The sequence below is a fragment of the Canis aureus genome, chromosome 28 (genome assembly GCF_053574225.1).
Source record: "Canis aureus isolate CA01 chromosome 28, VMU_Caureus_v.1.0, whole genome shotgun sequence".
Lineage (NCBI taxonomy): Eukaryota > Metazoa > Chordata > Mammalia > Carnivora > Canidae > Canis > Canis aureus.
This window is the reverse complement of record NC_135638.1, coordinates 10,305,995-10,320,275: the sequence shown is the minus strand read 5'-3', so window position 1 is coordinate 10,320,275 and position 14,281 is coordinate 10,305,995. Positions and strand designations below refer to the sequence as shown.

Here is a 14,281-nt window from a genome sequence, read left to right as displayed (position 1 = left end):
GGCCAAATTTGGAGAAAAGATTCATGTAAACTCTACAAGCAAGTTCAGCATTGGGAATGGAATTCTGGGCCCTCACATACTCAGAACCTGGCCTAGGTGGGGAGATGGTGCAAGAGTTGCAAAGTCATGTCCCACTAGTCCCATAGACTCTTTGACCCATTAAAAATATCACAACCAATGGAAAACCAGACCAAGGTAAGGGCCCCTCTTGTTTGAGTGTAAGGATAACATTGTAAATTCATATCATTTACTGATTTTCCAGAGCAAAAAAAATTACATGAAATGTAATGTTTTGTTGGTCCTTTTTATGCCATTGTATATTCTAGATTTTCTGGAGCAAAAATTACATGAAATGTAATATTTTGTTGGTCCTTCTTATGCCGCTGTATATTCTACCTACCAATCCAGTGGCCAGTGGGATAGTCTAATGCAAGGAAATTTGAATTTAAAAGATCAGGAATATTGGATGCAGAGAAAAAGATGGAAAATCATTGCCAATATTCATTTTACAAGGCACAGAAATCATCATTTTCTAATGATACCATTTGTCAAAGAAGAACTTGGAATTTTGATCGCAGTGAAGCTGCCATCAGATCTGCACGTCTGTTCAGGAGCATGCAGTATGTTTGTTCAAATCTGCTTTATTTTGGATGCACTCTGTACATTGGAAAAGGTAACTGCTCTTGTTGGTTCCTAATGAGTACTCCGCGTTAGGCATCCAGACTAATTCAAAGGAATGAGCATTTGTTATCTGAACAGTGGTACTGGATAACAAGTTGCCTAGTTGGCAAGAGAACAAACCCATGTAGGAAAGCCTGAGATGAACTGGGCATGTGAAACTCTGACCCCTCTCACTGTAGGCAAAAGAGAAAGGGAGTTTCACAGGATTTCCCTGATTTATACAACTGCTTCTTGATGGTCTCATCCATGAATTGTGGGTGTTCTGCATAGAACTGGCACCAAATTTTTTTTTGTAAATTAAAGAACTGTGCTTCTAATGCTTTGTGTTTCCCATTGTCATGACCCTGTGGCTTCCTTCTTTGTTGGCCCTCAGATTCCTGGGACTTCCATTACAACTCCATCTGTTCATATCCACAGCAGACTAAATTACCACCAGTATCTCAAGGACAGATCTGAGGGAAGTCTGCCGAAGCACACCGCTCACTTCTGAAATCACCAGATGTAAGAATGCAAAGGACTGAGCCCTCACTTACTCAAAACCCTCATTTTATAAATGAACAAGATGAAGCCTAAAAATCTAAGTGCCATGTGCCTGATCACATGGCTTGGGACTAGAATCCAGGGTAGGAAAAGGAACAGAAGTAGCTACTTGATAGCTATTAGTTTTTTATCAGTATGTGCAATGTGCCAGGCTTTTGATTCAATTCACAGCTTTTTAACATCCACATCAATCACATAAGATGAGTATTTATTAATCCCATTTACAGATAAGAGAACAGAGGCTCAGATCAGGTGGGTAACTTAGGTCACAGTTCAAGTAAGTGGCAGAGCCAGGATTCAAAGTCTCAGCTCTTTCCATTACACCAGGCTGCCTCTCATATTCTATACACTTTTATGTTCCCTATAGTGTGTATCGTAAACATGGTGCACATTTGCCAAGTGATTATCTAAAAATAGCTTCAGACAAAGTAGAATAACAGACAGGACAACTTGGAACTCTCTTTCTATTGTTGACACCGTGATAAAGATGGCAATAAACTGAGTTGCTTTATTTAGTTCATAGCAATGTGAATAACAACCCAGTGTGCCTTGCAGTCACACAGAATTGTTATGATTCTGAGCTCAACTGCCTATAAGGTTATTGCCATTATCATTTCCATTTTTAAAACAATAAAACTGAAAAAGAAATAATGGAACTGAGACACAGCAAAAGACGTTGAGAAACATCCTTCAAAGTCACAAAGGTAAGCAGGAAACAAAATAAGAACGGAAAAATGAATTTCTGCCCATTCCCCTAAACTCCTCCCAACTGGCAACTACTAGTTTATTTTCTGTATTCATAAGTCCATTTCTGGGGGTTTTTTTGTTGTTATTTTGATTTTTAGATTCCACATATAAGTGAAATCATTTGTCTTTTTCTATCTACTTTATTTCACTTAGCACAATACTGTCTAAGTAACCATGTGGCAAATGGCACAATTTCACTTATTCTATGCCTGAGTAATATTCCATTGTAATATTCCATTCCACATATACATATACATATACCACATCTTCCATATCCATTCGTCTACCAATAGATATTTAGGTTGCTTCCCTACATTGGACATTGTAAATAATGTTGCAATAAACATAAGGGTGTATATATCTTTTAGATTCAGTGTTTTTATTTTATTTGGGTAGATAGAAGTGAAATTACTGGTTTATATAGTATTTCTATTTTTAATTTTTTGAGGGCTCCCCATACTGTTTTACACAGTGGCTACTTAATGTATAGTCCCAATAACGGCCTACGAGGGCTCCCTTTTCTCCACATCCTCTTGACACTTGTTTTTCTTGCCTTTTTTTCTTTCTTTTTTTTTTAATTTCAGTTAGTTAACAAACAGTGTAATATTAGTTTCAGAATTTAGTGATTCATCACTTACATACAATATCCAGTGCTCATTACAAGTGATCTGTAATGTCCTTCAGCCATTTAAAAACCCAGCCCCCAGGCCACCTCCCCTCCAGGCCACCTCCCCTCCAGTAACCCTCAATTTGTTCTCTATAGTTAAGAGTCGGCTTTCTAGTTTGTCTCATTGTCTCCTCACCTCATATTCATCTGTTTTGTTTCTCAAATTCCATATATAAGTCAAATCATGTGGTATTTGTCTTCCCTGACTGACTTAGTTCACATGGCATAAAGCACTCTAGGTCCATCCACATCTTGCAAATGGCAAGATTTCATTATATATTTATTTACTTATTCGTTTGTTTATTTATTTATTTATATAAATATATATAAGTGTTTAATTTGATAAGTTCTTTCAGATTTTGGATACTAACTCTCAGTCATATATGTCATATGCAAATATCTTCTCTCATTCTGTCAGAAGCCTTTTAGTTTTGGTGGTCGTTTCCTTTGCTGTGCGGAAGCTTTTTATTTTGAAGTCCCAATAGTTCATTTTTTCTTTTGCTTCCCTTGCTTCAGGAGATGTGTCTAGTAAGAAGTTGCCATAGCCAAGGTCAAAGAGGTTGCCGTCTGTGTTCTCCTCTAGCATTTTGATGGTTTCCTGTCTCACATTTAGGTCTTTCTGCCACTTTGAATGTATTTTTCTGTACAGTGTAAAAAAAGGATACAGCTTAATTCTTTCACATATCACTGTCCAGTTTTCCCAACACCATTTGTGGAAGAGACTCTTTTTTCCATTGGATAGTCTTTCCTGCTTTGTTGAAGATTAGTTGGCAGTACAGTCGTAGGTCTACTTCTGTGTTCTCTGTTCTGTTCCATTACCTATGTGTCTGTTTTTGTGCTAATACCATGCTTTCTTAATGATAACAGCTTTGTATTATAGCTTGAAGTCCAGAATTGTGATGCCTCTGGCTTTGTTTTTCTTTTTCAACATTACTTTGGCTATTTGGGATCATTTTATGGTTCCATGCAAATTTTAGAATTGTTTGTTCTAGCTCTGTGACAAATGCTGGTGGTATTTTGATTACTTTAGGTAGTATAGACATTTTAACAGTATTTGCTCTTCCAATCCATGAGCATGGAATGCTTTTCCATTTCTTTGTGTCATCTTCAGTTTCTTTCATAAGAGTTCTGTCATTTTCAGAGTACAGATCTTTTACCTCTTTGATGAGGTTTATTCCTAGGTATCTTATGGTTTGAGACACAATTCTATATAGGATCAATTCCTTGATTTTTCTTTCTGCTACTGCATTAGTGGTATATAGAAATGCAACAGATTTATGTATATTTTGTACCTTGTGACTTTACTTAATTTGTTTATCAGTTCTGGCAACTTTTTGGTAAAGTCTTTCGTGTTTTCTACATACAGTCCACGTCATCTGCAAAGAGTGAGAGTCTGAGGGGTTTTTTTTTGTTTGTTTGTTTTTTTGCCAATTTAAATGCCTTTTATTTCTTTTTGTTGTCTGATTACAGAGGTCAGGACTTCCAGTACTATGTTAAATAACAGTGGTAAGAGTGGACATCTCTGTATTGTTCATGACCATAGAATAAAAGCTCTGTTTTTCCCCACTGAGGATGATATTTGGTGTGGATTTTTCATATATGGCCTCTATGATGCTGAGGTATGCTCCCCCAATTGTTTTGCTGAAGATTTTTTATTATGAATGGATATTGCACTGTCAAATGCTTTTTCTGCATCTATTGAGAGTATCATATGGTTCTTATCCTTTCTTTTATTAATGTGTTTTATCACATTGATTGATTTGTGAATGTTGATCCACCCTGGGCAAGCCAGGAATAAATCCCACTTGATCACAGTGAATGATTCTTTTAACATACTGTTGAATTTGATCTGCCAATATTCTTTTGAGAATTTTTGCATCCATGCTCATCATAGGTATTGTCTGTAGTTTTGTTATTTATTGGAGTCCTTGTCTGCTTTTGGAATGAGGGTAATGCTGGTTACACAGAATGAGTTTGGAAATTTTCCTTCCATTTGTATTTTTGGAACAGTTTGAAAAGAATAGGTATTAAAATTTCTTTAAATGTTTGTTAGAATTTCCCTGGGAAGACTCTGGCCCTGGACTTTTGTTTGTTGTGAGATTTTTAATTGCTGATTCAATTCCTTTGCTGGTTATCAGTCTGTTCAAGTTTTCTATGTCTTTCTGTTTCAGTTTTGGTAGTTTATATGTTTCTAGGAATTTATCTGTTTCTTCTGCATTGTCTGATTTGTTGGCATATAATTTTTCATAAAATTCTCTTAAAATTCTATTTCTGTGGTGTTGGTTATTATTTAACTCTCATTCTTGGTTTTATTTATTTGGGTTCTTTCTTTTTTCATTTTGATAAGTCTGGCTAGAGGTTTATCCATTTTATTGATTTTTTTCAAAGAATCAGCTCCTGGTCTCATTGATCTACTGTTTTTTTTGTTTGTTTGTTTGTTTGTTTGTTTGTTTATCATTTATTCCCACTCTAATATTTATTATTTCCCTTCTTCTGTTGGCTTTAGGTTTCATTTGTTATTCTTTCTCTAGCTCCTTTAGGTGTAAAGCTAGGTTTTTTATTTGAGAAACATGGAGTTAGGCCTATATTGCTATATACTTCTCTCTTATGACCACTTTTGTTGCATCCCAAAGGCTTTAGACTGACATGTTTTTCATTTTCATTTGTTTTCCTGTAATTTTTTATTTTGCCTTTAATTTCCTGGTTAACCTATTAATTCTTTAGTAGGATGTTCTTTAACCTCCATATATTTGAATTGCTTTGTTCCAAATTTTTTCTTGTGGTTGATTGCAAATTTCATAGTGTTGTGTTTGAAAATATACATAGTATGATCTTGATCTTTTTGCACTTGTTGGGGGCTGATTTGTGACACAGTATGTGATCTGTTGTGGAGAATGTCCCATGTGCATTCAAAAAGAATGTGTATTCTACTGTTCTAGGATAGAATGCTCTGAATATATCTGTTAAGTCCGTCTGGTCCAGTGTGTCATTCAAAGCCATTGTTTCCTTTTTGATTTTGTACTTAGATGATCTGTCCATTGATGGAAGTGGGGTGTTAAGTTTCCCTACTATTATTACATTATTATCAATGAGTTCCTTTAAGGTTCCCTACTATTATTACATTATTATCAATGAGTTCTTTATGTTTGCTATGAATTGTTTTATATATTTGGGTGCTCCCAAGCTGGGAGCATAAGTATTTACAGTTGTCAGATCTTCTTGTTGGATAGTCCCTTTTATTATGATATTGTGCCCTTCTTCATACAGTCTTAGGTTTAAAATCTAGTTTGTCTGATATAAGTATAGCTACTCAGCTTTCTTTTGACATCATTTGCATGATAGATGGTTCTCCATTCCCTCACTTTCCATCTACAAGTGTCTGTAGGTCTAAAGTGAATCTCTTGTGGGCAGCATATAGATGGGTCTTGTGGTTTGTTTGTTTTTTTTTTATCCATTCTAACAACCTATGTCTTTTGATTGGAGTGGTTAGTCCATTTATATTCAGAGTAATTATTAATAGATATGTATTTAGTGCCATTTTATTACTTGTTTTGTCATTGCTTCTGGAGATTTTCTCTGTTCCTTTCTAGTCTTTCTCACTTTTGGTCTTTTCTTTCCACTCAAAAAGTCCCCTTTAATATTTCTTACAGGGTTGGAACTCCTTTTGTGTTTGTCTAGTAAACTCTATCTCTCCTCTTCTGAATGATAGCCTTGATGGATAAAGTATTCTTCGCTGCATATTTTTCCCATTCTGCATGTTGAATATATTATGCCACTCCCTCCTGGCTTGCCAACAGTCTGTGAACAGATCTGTAGCTGCCTTCTTGGTCATCCCTTGTAAGTAATGGACTTCCTTTGCCTTGTTGCTTTTAGGATTTTTTCTTTATCATTATATTTTGCAAATTTAACTACAATATGTCTTAGTGCTGGCCTGCTTTTATTGACTTTGATGGGAGTTCCTTGTGCCCTTTGGATTTTGATATGTTTTTTACCCACATTAGGGAATTTTTAAGCTATAATTTCCTCAAATAAACTTTCTGCCCCCTTTTGTTTTCTTCTTCTGGGACTCCTATGACACGAATGTTATTATGTTTGATGGAGTTACTGAGTTCCTAAGTCTACCTTAATGATTTAATATTTTTCTTTCTGTCTTTTCTTCAACTTCATTATTTTCCATAATTCTATCTCCTATATCACTTATTCATTGTTCTGCTTCTTCCATCCTATGACCATTACATCCAGTCGGTTTCAAATCTTGGTTGTTGCATTTTTCATTTTGGTCTGATTGTTTTTTAGCTTTTTTTTTTTTTTTATCTCTGCAGTAAGGGTCTTCTTGATGTCTTCCATGCTTTTCTCAAGCCTAGTTTGTATATTCTTATTATATTGTTGTTTTAAAATCTGGATCAGGGATATTGCTATTATCATATTGCTTTTATCTATTTTATGACTTATTCTTTCTTTAGGAATGAATTCCTCCATCTTGGCTTTCTATCTAGGTCTCTATCTTCTCTATGTAGGAAAAGCCTGTTATATTTCCTGCTTATGAGAGTAATGGTTTTATAAACAAGAGACCATATAATGACCAGGACCTGGTGCTTCAGAAAGTGTCTCTGGTGTATGTTGTGTGTACTCTGCTGCTGTGTTTTGTTTGCTCTATCCCTCCGTTCAGTCCTCTGCAGAGTTTCTCCTTGCCTGCAGAGGGGAGCATTTGGACCTTGGCCAGACTATGGCTAGTTTTAATGAGGTGTGCTCTGGTCGGCTCGCTGAAAGAGACCTTATGCTAATTCTACTAGTACTGATACTTTGCAGAATTGTATGGTCAGGAGATGTGGTGCATGCAGCTGTTTCTGCTGGTCTTTTGGAGGAGGACCCTGCTGCTCTGGTCCTTAGGCACATTTGCCTGAGAAAAAGCAGTACCAACAGAGTTTAGGGGGTGGGATTTGGTGTAAGCAGATTTAGGCAGCTTGTGTTGCTGCTGTGCCATTTACTGAAGTTGGTTTATGCTGAGGTGTGGGGGCAGCAAGATGGAGATAGCACTTTGTCCTGGAGATGAGAGTCTATGCTTACTGCTCCTTTTCCCCTGAAGGTGGAAGTTCATGCTTGTCTCAGGCTCTCAAGGAAGTGGTTTCAGAGGAGCAAACAATTTCCCCTCAAACATCATAGACATTTTTGATATTGCTGATTTCATGCTCTCTGTCTCTGGGTCACTTGCCTGTCTAGAGAAGCACAGCACCCCTTGAGCTCTACCCCCATCCAGGCCCCTGGCTTTTAAAATTCCAAACTTCAGGGACTTGTTGTGGTAAGGACCTATACTAGTCCTCTGAGAAAGGGCCTCACTGCACTGGGACGAATGCAGGTTTGATCCAGATGGCAGTCATGCCAGAGCACAGGAGCATGGGATTAGAGCAAAGCGGACTAAACAAACAGTATCTGGGTTATCCACCCTCAACAGGTACTTCTGCACCTATGCCAAGGGGCAAGGGAGGAAATGGTCCTCATTGGCTCTTTTGTCCCTAGATAGGCAGGGCCATCTTTCTGAGATGAGTTCCAAAAAGTAGGAACAGTCTCTCCCTTGCACCTTAGGCAATCCTCAGATCACCTGGTTTGCCCCTGGTTTGCTTATGTGCATGCTTTTCTGGAATAGGGCAGCATCCTCAGGTCTCTGTCCCATCTAAGCCAGGAGACCTCTGAAACTCCAGACTTTGAAACCCACTCATTGCAAAACTGAGCCCCTCTCATTTTCCAAGCGAATGGCTTTGTAAGTATTCCCTTTGTGCATATCTCTGTGTGCTCCACTCTCTCCAAGAATGAGACTCCCTTTCCTCCACAGCACCCATAATCCATTTCTTTCTTTTACTTAAATTCAATTTGCCTTCATATAATATCCAGTGCTCATCTCATCACTTACCCTCCTTAATGCCCCTCACCCAGTTACCCTACCCCCCCATCCATCTCCCTTTCTGCCATATGTATGCTTCTCAGAGTTAGAAGTCTCTCATGGCTTGTCTTCCTCTCTAATTTTTCCTCCCTTCAGTCCCTTTCACTATTTTTTATATTCCATACATGAGTGAAACCATATGATAATTCTCTTTCTCCAACAGAAGTATTTCATTCAGCATAATACCCTCCAGTTCCATCCATGTCAATGTCAATGGTAAGTACTCATTCTTTCTGATGGCTGAGTAATATCCATTGTATCTATACATCTTCTTCTTTATCCATTCATCTGTTGAAGGATATCATGGCTCCTTCCACAGTTTGGCTATTATGGACATTGCTGCTATGAACATTGGGGTGCAGGTGCCCCTTTGTTTCACTACATCTGTATCTTTGGGATAAATACCCAGTAGTGCAATTGCTGGGTCATAGGATAGTTCTATTTTTAACTTCTTGAGGAACTTTCACACTGTTTTCCAGAGTGGCTGTGCTAGCTTGCATTCCTACCAACCATGCAAGAGGGCTCCTCTTTCTCCACATCCTCACCAACATTTGTTGTTTCCTGTCTTGTTAATTTTAGTCATGCTCACCGGTGTAAAATGGTATCTCATTGTGGTTTTGATTTGTATTTCCCTAATGGCAAGTGATATGGAGCTTTCATGTGCTTGTTGGCTATGTGTAGGTCTTTCCTGGAGAAATATCTGTTCATGTTTTCTGCCCGTTTTCTGACTCAATTGTTTGGTTTTGGGGCTTTGAGTTTAATAAATTCTTTATAGATCTTGGATACCAGTCCTTTATCTGATATGTCATTTGTAAATATCTTCTGCCATTATGTAGGTTACCTTTTAGTTCTCTTATGACTGTTTCCTTTACTGTGCAGAAACTTTTTATCTTGATGAAGTCCTAATAGTTCATTTTTACTTTTGTATCCCCTGCCTTTATAGACATGTCTTGCAAGAAGTTGCTGTGGCTGACATCAAAAAAGTTGCTCCCTGTGTTGTCCTCTAAGATTTTAATGTATTCCTGTCTCACATTTAGACCTTTCATCCATTTTGAGTTTATCTTTGTGTATGGTGTAAGAAAATGGTCCAGTTTTATTTTTCTGCATGAGGCTGTCCAATTTTCCCAACATCATTTATTGAAGAGATTGTCTTTTTTTCCATTGGATATTCTTTCCTATCTTGTCAAAGAAGAGTTGACCATAGAGTTGAGGGTCCATTTCTGGGTTCTCTATTCTGTTGCATTAATTTATGTGTCTGTTTTTGTGCCAGTACCACACTGTCTTGATGATCACAACTTTGTAATACAGCTTGAAGTCAGGCATTGTGATGCCCCCAGCTTTGGCTTTATTTTTCAACAGTCCTCTGGCCATTCAGGGTCTTTTATGGTTCCATGCAAATCTTAGGATTATTTATTCCAACTCTGTGAAGAAAGTCTTTTGTTAGGATTGCATTGAATGTCTAAACTGCCCTAGGTAGCATAGACATTTTCACAATATTTATTCTTCCAATCCATGAGCATGGAATGTTTTCTCATCTCTTTGTGTCTTCCTCAATTCCTTTCATAAATGTTCTGTAGTTATTTGGGTACAGATCCTTTACCTTTTTGGTTAGGTTTATTCCTAGGTATCTTATGGTTTTGGGTGCAATTGTAAATTTGCAATTTCTTAATTTCTCTTTCTTCAGTCTCAGTGTATAGAAATGCAACTGATTTCTGTGTGTTGATTTTGTATCCTGTCACATTGCTGAACTGCTGTATAAGTTCTAACAATTTGGGGTGGAGTCTTTTAGGTTCTCTATATACAGTATCATGTTATCTGTGAAGAGTGAGAGTTTGACTTCTCATTTGCCAATTCAAATGCCCTTTCTTTTTGTTGTCCAGTTGCTGAGGCTAGGACTTCTAGTACCATGTTGAACAACAGTGGTGAGAGTGGGCATCCCTGTCATTCTCAATGGGGGAACACTGGGAGCCTCTCCCCTAAGATCAAGGATCTTAGGGGAAAGATCAGGGATCTTAGGGGAAAGGCTCCCAGTGTTTCCCCATTGAAAATGATATTCACTGTGGGCTTTTCGTATTTGGCTTTTATGATATTGAGGTTTGTTCCCTCTATCCCTACACTTTGAAGAGTTTTAATCAGGAAAGCATGCTATATTTTGTCAAATGCTTTCTCTGCATCTATTGAAAGGATCATATGGTTCTTGTCTTTTCTTTTATTAATGTGATCTATCACATTGATTGATTTATGAATGTTGAACCACCCTTGCATCCTAGGGATAAGTCCAACGTGGTCATGGGGAATAATCATCTTATAATGTACTATTGGATCCTATTGGCTAATATCTTGGTGAGTATTTTGGCATCCATGTTCCTCAGGGATATTGGTCTGTAATTCTCCTTTTTGATGGGGTTTTTGTCTGTTTTTTTTTGTTTGTTTGTTTGTTTGTTTTTGTTTTTGGGGTTTCTTTTTTTAGTTTTTTACTTTTAATTTTTAAAATTTTTTTATTGGAGTTCAATTTGCCCACATTTAGCATAACACCCAGTGCTCATCCTGCCAAACGCCCCTGCTCAGTGCCGATCACCCAGTTTTTGTCTGGTTTTGGAATCAAGGTAATGCTGGCCCCATATAAATAGTTTGTACATTTTCTTTCCATTTTTATCTTTTGAAACAACTTCAGTAGAATAGGTATTATTTCTTCCTTAAATTTTTGGTAGAATTCCCCTGGGAAGCCATCTTTCCCTGGACTTCTGTCTTCTATGTCACTTACTCTCTCTTCTGCCTCATTTACCCTAGCTGTGAGAGCATACAGTTTAGACTGCATCTCAGTTAGAGTATTTTTAATTTTTGCCTGATTAGATCTCATTTCTGCAGTGAGAGATTCTCTAGAGTCTTTTATGCTTTTTTTTTCAAGTCCAATTATAACTTTATAATTATAATCCTGAATTCTATCCCCAACATTTTACTTACGTCCATATCCATTAAATCTGTAGCAGAGTATTACCTCTGTTTTTTTCTTTTGGGATGAATTCTTCCTTCTAGTCATTTCATTCCCTGCAGAATGGTTGTGTAACTGAGTGGAATCAAAAAGATCAACCACAACTCAAGCAAAATACACATTAGACAATTCCAAAGAGGTGAGGAACCAAAAAATAAAAGAAAAAAGACAAAGAGAAAGAGAAAGAAAAACAAATTTTAAAAAGAGTGAGGAGAGAATATTATCTCACAGAATGGACCAAGATGGTGATCCACTTGGTTCTGAGTGTATTTTGGTCTGTATGATAGAAGGTACTAAAATCCAAAATTGAAAAAAAAAAAAAAGCAAAACTTATATATATACAAAAGTAAAATTGAATACAGTGAAAGGAAGCCAAAAATGACGAATATATTTATAACATGTAATTGTAAAATATGAAAGTCAAAAAAGGAAAAAACTTAAAAATGAAGAGTTGACAAAATATCATAGTTAAGATGGGAAAAAAGAAAGAATATTGGAAAATTTTAACCTGAAAGATAAAGGAATCATAATTTAAAAAAACAAACAAACAAACAAACAAACACCCTCAAGTTCTATATACTATTTTCCTCTAGTCCTGGAGTTTTCCAGTGCTGTTTGGTCAGTAAACTTGCTGTTTCCCTGTTGTTCCAGCTCGTCTTCTGGGGGAGGGCCTGCTGCACTGATTCTCAGGTGCCTGTGCCTGGGTGGAGATGCCCCACCCCTTGCCAGGTGGCCAGGGTCAGTGTAAGCAGTTTGCCATGTGAAGCCTTTGTTCCTGGAAGCTGTGCCTCTCTTGAGAGTGAAAGGTAAAAACAAAAGTAGCCACGCTCAGACCTCCAGCCCTGGAGCCAGGAGATCCTGGCATGTGCCAAACTGCAGACTTCTATAGTGCCCACTCACTCAGATCCTCCTTGGAGGCAGAGGGGAGATGGGGAACATTGATTTCTGCAATGTGGAGGGTGCGAGCAGGGAGAGGCTTTGCCTACCTGTGCATGCACCCACTCTGCCCCTCCCAGAGGAAGGGGTAGAGCTTCTGACTGGCATGGCCCAGGGCCATGGCATGGAGAGCATTCACCCAGTAGAGTGTCTCCCAGAAGAAAGCAGAGGGTTGCTGGGTTCCAGTCCTTTGCAGGGACCCAGCACCGAGAGCAGTCACCCAATCTATCCCCCATTTTCAGTTTATTGCACAACGAGCTGAGCCTTCTCCTGGGCTCACTGACTTAAACTCACTTCCTGCTCTGTTTCTCCTCTCTGCACTCCTACTTTGCAAGAAGTGATCACTCTTGAATTTGTAGAGTCCCAGCCATTCTTTCTTTACATCTCAGGTTGAATTCATAGGCATTCAGGATGGTTTAAAAGTTATCTAGCTAAATTTGGGGGACCAGATGAAAGCAGACCCCTACTCTTCTGCCATCATGCATCAATCCGATAATCCATTTCTTCCCCAAACCACAATAGCCTCTCCTCCTACTCTCCTTGATGTGGTCTCTTCTCTCCCTCTAGTTGTGCGGTTTGTTCTTCAGTCGTCAGGTCAACTTATTGGGTATTCAGAATGATTTGATAGCTATCTAGCTTTGCTTGAGGGAAGAGGCAAGCCTAGGGCCCTCTTCCTATGCCACCATCTTAGCCCCCGCCCCCTTCTATTTCTTGTCTTTTTGATACTAGAATCACTAGATTCTGACCGGTGTGATCTGGCTCCTGTCTCATCTCCTCTCAATTGCATTCAATCAACAACATTTGTTAGGTATTAATTATGTGTCAGACATTGTACCAGAGTATTTGAATGCAGCTAAGTCAAAAACACAATAGCCCTTTTCTCCTGAAGCTTACAGATATTAATCAAATTATCACATTAATGCAGAATTAGGCATTCACTGAAACTTTCAGAGGCACAGCCCACTAGGTGCAGGGTCTTTTCCACCAGATGCTTCCAGCTCAGTAAACCTACAGTGATGCAGTTCTCCTTGGACTAATTCAATGATCAGTTGGCCTTTCAAAAATATGAATTATCCTAATCATGTAGAAACATCCATTTCTTTTTTTTTTTAAGATTTTATTCATTTATTCATGAGAGACAGAGAGAGGAAGACACATAGGCAGAGGGAGAAGCAGGCTGCCCACAGGGATCCTGATGCAGGATTCAATCCCAGGACCCCAGGATCATGACCTGAGCCAAAGGGAGACATTCAACCACTAAGCCACTCAGGTACCCTGAAACATCCACTTCTAAAGAGATAATTTTTTTTGGTGTTAATAATAATTTTTTAAATTTTATTTTAGAAAAACATTTCTGACTGGGATGCCTGGATGGCTCAGTGGTTGAGCGCCTGACTTTGGCTCAGGTCATGATCCTGGCATCCTATGATCGAGTCCTGCATCAGACTCCCCACGAGGATCCTGCCTCTCCCTCTGCCTATGTCTCTGTATCTTGCTCTGTGTCTCTCATGAACAAATAAAATAAAATCTTTTATTTAAAAAAAGCATTTCTTACTACACACTCAAGCTTTTGATGAATTACTTAAAACTTTGAGGGGTTTGTAAATAGAGAATAGTATCTTATTAATGCTAGTCTATGAATATACATTTATTATTTGAAAACTGGCAGAGAATTATGACCCTTATCTACCTCAATTGCTTTGAAGCATTCACAGAAATTTAATCTGTTAATAACTGAGCTTGGGAAAATAATAATTTACACTTAGCAAATGCACTATTT

General features: G+C 38.0%; 1 protein-coding gene across 12 annotated transcripts in view; it reads left to right on the top strand.

Moving 5' to 3' along the window:
• The first annotated feature begins 1,695 nt into the window (after positions 1-1,695).
• The window catches only part of LOC144300407 (uncharacterized), a 29,472-nt gene continuing 16,886 nt past the window's right edge, over positions 1,696-14,281 (top strand). For 3 of the 12 annotated variants that reach the window (XR_013367012.1, XR_013367013.1, XM_077876395.1), the window contains exons 1-4: positions 1,696-1,925; positions 6,286-6,472; positions 10,844-10,916; positions 12,217-12,371. Coding sequence is in view for 1 of the 12 variants with exons in the window: in XM_077876395.1 (XP_077732521.1) it covers positions 6,405-6,472; positions 10,844-10,916; positions 12,217-12,371 (296 nt within the window). In the remaining 11 variants the exon portion in view is untranslated. The remainder of the gene's footprint in view (positions 1,926-6,285; positions 6,473-10,843; positions 10,917-12,216; positions 12,372-14,281) is intronic. The other 9 variants (XR_013367022.1, XR_013367016.1, XR_013367017.1 and 6 more) reach the window with 5 other exon arrangements.